The sequence below is a fragment of the Battus philenor genome, unplaced genomic scaffold, assembly GCF_028537555.1.
Source record: "Battus philenor isolate CCGP_79_NKW_IND1 unplaced genomic scaffold, ilBatPhil1.0.hap1 SCAF_13, whole genome shotgun sequence".
Classification (NCBI taxonomy): domain Eukaryota; kingdom Metazoa; phylum Arthropoda; class Insecta; order Lepidoptera; family Papilionidae; genus Battus; species Battus philenor.
Window position 1 is genome coordinate 10,175,499 of NW_027181675.1, and position 9,550 is coordinate 10,185,048.

General features: G+C 35.2%; 1 protein-coding gene across 3 annotated transcripts; it reads left to right on the plus strand.

The window, feature by feature from the left end:
• The first annotated feature begins 5,449 nt into the window (after positions 1-5,449).
• LOC137933214 (putative leucine-rich repeat-containing protein DDB_G0290503) lies at positions 5,450-9,186 on the plus strand. 3 transcript variants are annotated; one of them, XM_068777068.1, is made up of 3 exons: positions 5,450-5,756; positions 5,852-6,072; positions 7,563-9,186. In XM_068777068.1, the coding sequence occupies exons 2-3, from the start codon at positions 5,860-5,862 to the stop codon at positions 8,919-8,921; spliced, it is 1,572 nt and encodes a 523-aa protein (XP_068633169.1). In that variant the 5' UTR covers positions 5,450-5,756; positions 5,852-5,859; the 3' UTR covers positions 8,922-9,186. The 3 variants fall into 3 exon arrangements, with proteins under 3 accessions (XP_068633169.1, XP_068633167.1, XP_068633168.1); XM_068777066.1 differs by having other exon boundaries at positions 5,450-5,750; XM_068777067.1 differs by having other exon boundaries at positions 5,450-5,725.
• Positions 9,187-9,550: the final 364 nt, after the last annotated feature.

Sequence of the window (9,550 nt, forward strand, 5' to 3'; positions counted from 1 at the left end):
ATTGGAATTTACTAATCAACAATTGGTGTTAAATTGAAGGCGCGGATTGACATATCCCAGCCAGGTTAAAACCCTTTATTAAAAATAAAGATAGTGTTAATAGGTAGTTAAAAAGTTACAGCAAAATAATTATTTAAAAAAAGCTAGGTATAAATTTAATATATAATTAAATTTTTCGTTAGGCTATGCAATAGCCTAAATATCGCCTGCCTTTAAATATATAGGTATGGGAACAAATGGTTAAGATAATATTTTTTTTATTTAAATAATAATGAACTTGTTATTTTGTTTCACATTTAACAATTAAAATGTACTAAAACATTTGATTAACGCGGTTGTCTGAGTTGAATATATATAACGTCTACATATACCGTTATATCATAGTTTTTAAACACAAACAGCATTATTAAACAATTGGACCAATGTCAAAAAATTTTTATTTGAATTTGAGAAGACTTTTATTCGTTTTTATTTTAGGTTAAACCTTAGATTTATAGTTTTGATTGTTATTTCTTCTAAAAAGTTTAATTCGTTCGAGTTTTTCGTCCTACAATTGATCTCTAGTAAATGTATGCCAAAAAGTGTCTTTAATTGTTATTATGCTTTATTTTATTTACAAATAAAGAAAGATTGATTAAAAGCCACGAAATTATTTAATTTTAATATACATAAAAAACAATAAATACAAAAGTATACAAATAAAATTAATATTTACGTAATATTTGGACTTCAGAACATAGCGGTCCGAGAGACCGCTCGTCCATGGTAGTGTGACAAAAAAATGACGTCCATAGTTAAAGGTTAATACTTACCTACAGAGCTTGTGTTTTGTGTTTTAGATCCGAGTGCCAGATCTTGGGTTTTGTGAACGTCTCTATACAAATAGCCACCGAGATATGTGACATTTTTTTCAGTGTCTGTGAGGTAAGTCGCGAAGGTGAATAATATTGTTCTACAGATTGCATGTACACTAAATATTACCGATCGAATTAAATATAAGATATAATATATTCGATAAGGAGATTTGTTCGCAGTTTTGTATGTCGTTTGAATATTTTCTTGTGTCTCAATCGAGTATGGCATATATGTAGGTTTTAGGTAGGTGGTAAGATGCACGCGCACAGAGCAAATAAGTTTCATATATAAAACTACCATATTTATAACTCAAAAAAGTGTATCAGAGCAATTTGTAATTTGAAACCAATGGACAGCTGAAAACCATATTTCAGAAATTTTAGGTAACTTTCATTTTTATCGTTGCGTCTACGAGATTGCTGTGTTCACAAGGGCTAATATACAATTGCACCAACATCTGAGACGAATCGACTGCTCATTTCAAGCGTAACTTGCACACACTCTTGGTCAATAAAGCATATTATACAGATGATGAATTTTTAAATGATAAATTAACATTTAAGATTGTGTACTATTATGTGTATAATATATATATATATATATATATATATATATATATATATATATATATATGTGTGTGTGTGTGTATATGTGTGTATAATTAGTATATATTTACATGAAATGTATGTTTTAAGTTGTAAAGGCAGAATGTCGTCATAAACTTATGGTCAATGTACAACACCATGTGTAAGAACCGCTGACATTACTTTTTTATGTTCATTTATACAGAGTGGCCACATATGCCGCCCTAAGCGATCGATTCACAGCTCTAATTGCTGAACATGAGTGGTCGGTGATCGTAATGAAAATTATAAGTAAATAACTCTCTATATATTTATAATTAATTTAATTTAATTGATATTTATTTACGACTTTAGAAATTAAAAGGTCTAAGGCTAAAGGCATTAGGATTTAATCCTACCGCCAAGAAGTATTGCATTTAGAATAGACCGTAAATATTCTAGTAGTTATTTCATGGTAAAGATACATTTTTTGCATAAATACAGGTTCGACGAATCGGTTATCACATAAGAAACCGGTTCTCGAAGAGGAGCTTTGGCTAACCTGCAGAATCCTTCCAAGAGCCGGTAGATCTTGAAGGTAATAACAACACGAAGACCGAAGTAGAAGTGTGTATATTCGTTTAAGCTTAGCTCATATATATAGGGATTTAAAAGTATGAAAGCAATGTTCAACCAACAAAAATCGTCAGCGATTAACAAGTGAAGAAGTATCGTAGAGCGCCCTCTATCGCTCGATATGTTAAAGAATTATATTTCTGTGGAATTCCTTTTTTCGATGCGCCGCTGATGATGGCGGAATGTAGCTTCTACATCACTATTCCTCAAGCGAAGCGTACGGACGGCTTGACAGTTCTTCCAGTTTTTGTGACGTAAAGTTGCTTACCTGCAAATTGAGATTCTTCATCTTCGGTGTAGATGTAGGCGGGTTTCAGTCGATGATACCGTAGATATACGTATTGGTAGCTAGATCTTGAAGAACTTGTCGTAGCGCGGTTGTACCTCGTACGATCCGTCGTATGGTGACGTCTGAGGTGCTCGAACTGTATCTTTACGAACAAAAACCATATGTGCATGAGGTTATTATGCACAAACGTTCGTAGTTGCGTCTCTGCCTTGGTCGGTTGAGACGCGTAACAGCCAAAACGAGCTGTCGCGATGTCGCAGGATGTTTTGGCAATCGTTTCGGTAGCCATTTCTCGACAGCTTCTTATAATGCAATAGGGCACTTATACTGTAGTCGGATGCATCGGTTTGCGAGCGTAGAGGCAGGGACTGGAAGACTCAATTTTGTAGCTTTTAAAATGCTTTGGCGGCAATTTTCAAACGATAATTCGGTCTGCGTCGTTCAAAAAAAATTTTACACTGGGGATCTTACCTCAGTTACGACGAAGACGGCTACATGCGGAGAACTATAACCGTGTAGGTGTATAGTGTAATGAGTGGGGTATTGAGTATGTAGCACGAAGCGAGGACTACTCGACGGTCGGGAGAGACATGGTACTGCCGCTGTGAGTGGGGGAGGGAGCAGCACGGAGTGACCTCTTCCTCTTGCCAGTGACGAGAGTGAAGTCGTCGGTTCGGAGGATAGACTACGGTCCGTCGATCTCCATCGCCGAGTCCGAGCCAAGATACTTGGACCCGGAGGTGTAGTCCGACGAGCCGTCGCTCAGGTGTGGGTCCTCGACGGGGAGAGATTTTCGCTCTTCATAGCGAACGGGGGTGTCTGGTGACTGCGAGGAGTCACTGAGGAAGCAGGTGGGACGGTATTTGGCATCTGCCTTGTATTCTTCCGGGTATTTCATAGCCATCTTACGGCCGAAAATAATGACCGGATCTTCACCGAAGGGAGGGCCCGTATAATGACGCCAGGATTGCACCATCGTTGGGTGTAGTGATTACGTTGGGGCCAAACTACTCAGTATCTCCCTGCCGAACGGCTGGAGTGTGGGATGGACACTGCGAGCACGGAACGATGGAGAGCGCGGGATCGCGGTAGCCTAGATAAATTGACCTCTGAAGTCACTTTGGGCACCCCTGTGCCGGACAACGGTGTCCGGCGAAAGGTAAACCCGCGTTACTGAGAGTCACAACGTCAGCAAACTGAGCTCGGCGAAGACTTAACCCTAAACGGTCGTAAGGGGAAGTGGGGTCACCCGGAGTCCGTAAAACGTGCCAAATGGTCCTAGCCTTATCTACCTAATTCCCTGAGCAACCCACGCGGGGGTGCCGTTGGCGGGGAGGACAGTGTCTAGTCACACGCGGACCGCAGCTCCGCCCCGGGGTGGGGATAACGGCGACGACGCGCAACGGGTGTCGGAACGCGGAGGCGCGGGGAGCTGGCAGGCCGCCAGATGTTGACCGAACACGTGGTTCGGGTGCGGCTTGCTTCTTGACTTGGCACGACGAAGGAGCCATTCGGACCGAAGCGACAAGAGCAGCGCAGTCTGCGACCGTTAACAGGCTGAATTTCGCTGTCGGTTACTCAGGGACATTCTCTACCAGTTAGAAACAATAATCTGCTTCAGCTACTAAGGGAGGCGGGGAAATCCGAAGACACTTCCGACACTCCAAACGCTGATCGCAGGGTTTTCTTGCACCGAAGTGCAAGAAAACAGACACTACGTCGGCAACTACGGGACGCGGGAAAGTCCGAAGACACTTCCGACACTCCAAATGCCGAGCGTAACGAATCCGTGCGCAGGTTCACAGGATTTGACGGGCACCAACAGCAGAGACGGCGGCGGTAAAGTCCGAAGACAATTCCGCACTTCCAAACACTGTGCGCAGGAATTCCTTGCACCGGGGTGCAGCGAACCTAATTGCAAGTCAGCAATACGGGAGGCGGGAAAGTCAAGAGACACGACCGAACGCTCCAAGCGCTGATCTCGCAATGATGAAGTTTTTATTCAAGCTTAGCTCATATTTATACCAATTCAAAATTATGAAAACAATGTTCAACTAATAAATATTGTCAGCCAATCACAAGTCGAGAAGTATTGTAGAGCGCTCGCTTTCGCCCGATGTATATAAAGAATAATATTTCTATGGAATTCCTCTTTTTGACGCGCTGATGACAATGACGTAATGTAGTTCCTACAAACCTATCCACTACACACGGTCTACCTTTGCGCGGTGGACCGAGTTGGCTGGCAGGTCGTTAAAAGCATTGTTTTTCCACGGCTACGGTGTTATTGAAATATGTCAGAGGAATCATGGACGGATACGAATTTTATTTGAATATTTAGGTGACAACAAATTGAAATCAATATCACTATGCACCCTTTAACTTTTCGCTGGATTAATTTATTGGATTTAATTTACGCAGTTATTTACGTATCGAGATGAGTACTTTTCAATCTTCATTTTTTATAAATTATATGCACATATTATATGTTTGATGTCGTATGTCATATTATATGTATTAATTAAAAAATACATCCTAAGAGAATCAATACGTTTTAAGAATATTTAATTCACGAATTTTAAAAGATACTTCTAATAACCACCCAATCGGCAATGTAACCACCGCTAACAAATAAAGAACTCGTTTCAATAATGCATTTAAAACTAATGAAAAAAGCTATAAAAATTATAAACAATTTCTACCTCTTTATTGCAATATCCTAATTAGCGAAGATTTTAAAAATATTGTATTTTCAAGGAAACTAGACAATATTCTTTAACGTATATAATATTATCTCAAAAGTTTTTACACTTTTTTACTTTGTAATAACAGTTATCGTTATTTGAATGCGAAATTTGTGTTTGAAATAAATATAACGTTATTTTTACTAAAGAAAAATATGTCTTAACATTTAAACATCTTGGTGACCATTGTTAATAGAAAGTTAGGTAATAAATACTTACAATGAATCCTTTTATTGTTATATTTGATTATTTGTGGTTATTATATGTATGCATTATCTGTGGTCTCTGTTTGCTTAAATATCTGTGTTCTATCTGAGTTATTGGCTCAATGTCAATAATTGTGTTTACGTTTGATGGTGTGATTTATTATTTTATAAAAATGGAATTCAAGGAAATCGTAATATCTGCGATATTTTCTTCTGAATAATTCACTTAATGTAAATTTTATATCAGACTTTAATGTATCAGAAATGATTGTAGCATATTTTATATTTTATGGAAAGAATATTACGAATATAAAGAACTTTATGGTGTGGAAACATATAACTATGATGTTCACCAAAAAGTAACATGAAGTGTTGGAGTTCAGCTAAAATATTACACATACGTCTGTACCATCGATCCTAGTGTTTGTGCTTGTATGTTAAGTGTTCATTTCAACAGGTTTTAGCATTTTTCTTCTGTTACCTACATATTTACTTTTGTATTGTATATTAAAGATGTAATATTTATCATATAAATATATCGTCGGTTTCTGTTTTCAGCCTCAAAAATGGGAGGATGCCGCTGTACCTACCGCAATTGTATGGTGAAGACAGATGGAAAAACTCATATGTTTCATTATCCAGTATTTGATAAAATACGGTGTCACCAATGGCTAGTTAATGCGCGCCGTCTGGAATTTTTGAATTTAAAAGTATCACAACTTAAAAATAGAGTTGTATGTCAGCATCATTTTAAAAATGAATGTTTTATGAATTTTAAGGTATGCAATGAATAAAATAAATCAAGTTACCCATCTCACAAAATATTAACTATTTACTTCAATATTTTATGATAGTGATGATGAATTAAAGCAGTCTGCTAATTCATCATTTCAGCCCATAGACACCCACTACAAGGCATAGGCCTCCCTCACTGATATCTATAGGGGGCTATACTATAATATTCTATAATCACCATGCTTGGCAGGTGGGTTGTCAATTGCAGTGTAGTATTATGGTAAGCAGAGGATGCTACTGCCCATCCTCTGGAAACTTGTTTAAGAGCCATGGCAACTCATCTTGATTGATGCATGAAGTGTGAATTTTAGGATTGCATTCCGGGAATTGAATCAACAACCTATGATTGCAAGCCTTAGTCCTCTACTGCTGGGCTACCACCGCTCTAATTTTTTAGTATCATTATTCTTCAATAAGTAGTTATAGTAACTTTTATCTTACAGTCTCAATCCTATTTAATTAATACATTATAAAAATACAGTACACATATAAAAAGAAAAAAACAGGTTTATCTAAGTGGAGGTTTTTTTTTTCATATACCATCTAGTAAAATTTATAAAACAAGCAAGTTCTACTAAAATTCATGAAAATGAAGTTAAACACATGTTAATCACAAACACATATAGTGATGCTAGTCTTTGTTTTACTAGTTGCATTTTAGGGAATTTGCAGAAATCAACCCCATGGCCATTTTAAATTAGTTAAGATGCTCAATAGTACACCTATCCCCCGATTTACACATTACTCATTTTACACGTTTTCGCTTTTACACGGTTTTACAAATAAGTATTTTTTTATTTTTAATAACCAATTTTATTACCATTTCTCATAATGTAAATATTTCTGCTTCAAACATCGAATCGGCACAAATAACTTCGAGTGATGAAAGTGAATTCGAACCTTTGATTCCGAAAAAAAGAATGAGAGTAATTTCTGACAGTAATAAAGGATAATAAAATACCTTTGGTTTAATTTTTTGCTCTTCTGTTTAATGTATTATAACTAAATAAAAAAAACAGTGTTTCTGTAATATATTAAATATTTTAACTTCAATGCATTTTATTTTTATTTCTGAGTACACCTAAAAATATTGAAAAAAATAGCAACTGTAAAAATAGCAAAATTATGCATTTCCTGCAAGTTTTTCGATTTACACAATTTTGACTTGAAAATTTTTAATTTTCGATTTACACGTTTTTCTCAAGAACGTATCTACCGTGTAAATCGGGGGATAGGTGTATACTATCTTTATGTTATAAACATTCATATCACTTTGTAAACATGTCCCCCTATGTAGTGTTGACTGTAACACATACAAGAAAAGAATATTTATCATTAATGTTGGTGTTTTCATCAAGAGAAATATTTAAAAGATTAACCGTTACAAGGGGTGCAATAGCAACTGTGCTGTACAATTAAGATACAAGATGTTAACATGCTATGTATAATTAAAAAGTATCTTAAAATATTTCAGAAAGAAAAACTCACTTTTGAAGCTATACCTACTGAAGATGGACCCTATTGTGATTCTAGCAAGTGGATTGATAACTCACAAGAGTTTTCTAAAATATATCCAATTGTTCTTGAAGATATTGAAAATGAATATTATTCAATTAATGATAAAAAAGCCAATTTTTCTCTAAAATATTTGGATTTTCTCACAAATTCCGAAAGTGTGGAATCTTCATATTTGAAAACGGACATTAACTCACTGCCATCCGGACAATGTGACAACCTAGCTCAGCTAAACTATGTGTTAGATAACAATTTAAATGATAAGATAAACCAAAATATTGATGAGCCCAATCTGTTGAATGATAAATTGGTGACAACAAAAAATAACATTAATAAATCCCAAATGCAACCAATGCTTATAGTGCCTCCTTACTCAGAAAAAAATCATGAGAAGAAAACCAAAGGTGTAGATCAACCAGAAATCATTTCTAACATAGACTATACTCTTAGACCACAAACAGAACCAACAAAACAGAAAACAACACCAAAAGTGCAAATAATATCTGAAAGAACAATCACAAATCCAGTTGCAATAAGAGGTTCTTTTGAAGCAATATCTCCATCTGTATTGCTTAATGTCTCACCTATGAAAGGCAATCATTTGAAATCTACAAGAGCAATGCTTGATAACAGGACGCCAGAGCAACTAAAAGTAATAAAAACACAAGAAATGGAACCAATTTTATTACAAAAAGAGCCAATGATGAGCACAGAAAAAGATGAAACACAAGATGTAGAACCGATAAAAAGAAAAATGTATATTCAACCATCATGTAGCAACGACTCTGGAAAAGTATCAATATTGAAATACAAAATACCACCAGAGAGAAGAGCTGCCATTCAAGAAAAAAGAAAGTTCAATATGAAGTTAAAAGATGTTATAGAATCATGTGTTATCAAAATAGAAGATCAAGAACAAGTTGATCAAAATAAGGGGGATCAAGTTAATGGAAGTGATCAACAAAAGACAGACGCCCTTACTAAAACAAATTTATTGCAAAATAATAAAGCTTATTTGTCTTGTCTTGAAGCTAGAATGACCAAAATGGAAAATTTATTGTTAAACAAAATAGATCAGAACTCTCAAAGTATTATCGATCTTAAAAACTCTTTGAAAATTACTTCTCAAAAGAAAAAGAGTGCATCTACACAAACTAATAGCAATCAAGAAGCTTACAAGAGATTCCTTTATACAGAAATTTCTAAATATTTAAGTTCCGAATCAATTAATCTAATTTACGAGGAACTATTCATTAATAAGTTTACACAAAATTCATGTCTTAGTGATGCTCACACAAAACGTAGGAAATATAGATGACAATATAAGTAACAAGACTTAGTTTATTTAATTTTGTAATCTGTTATCATTAAGTGCATCCCATTTTAGCACTTTTGTTCCATTTGTTGCATAACAAAGTTAATTAGATGTTATAATGTATTAAAAAGAATTTTAATGTCTTGTTTTTATACATGTCTGTCCATGTATCCTTCACTGGCAAGTACGTCAAATGTAAACTTTTTTTATTTAGCCCTTCTTTTTTTCTATATTTGTTTAGTGAAAAAAATTAAATGTATTTATGATTTCTCGCAGTGTTCCTTGAAGTTACTCCATAGCTGTCATACTCTTTTATTATATTATTACATAGTTTGATTAGTTATAGCAGTAGAAGCTTTAAAGGAGTAAATATATAGCTCATCTACTGTCAATCAATGGATGTTACACCCAATCTAAAAGACAATGATTTCAGAAATAATAAATAACATACACATGGTAAGCACACAGCAATGTGGCAAGAAAAAGCGTTTTGAAAACTGGTATTACTGCATTTTAATATTAGTTATTGTTTGCCCAATTCCAAAAGTTTTAGAATGATCACTTTACACAGAATGATTGGAAATAGGTGTAAAAGCTTTTTGCCGACACATTAGTTATAGTTTCACCCTTTT

Excerpts from the sequence above, each read along its gene's own strand:
- LOC137933214 (XM_068777068.1), top strand. The coding sequence starts at position 5,860 with ATGGGAGGATGCCGCTGTACCTACCGCAATTGTATGGTGAAGACAGAT. Across the intron at positions 6,073-7,562 it reads AATGTTTTATGAATTTTAAG|AAAGAAAAACTCACTTTTGA; the intron begins GTATGCAATGAA and ends AAAATATTTCAG.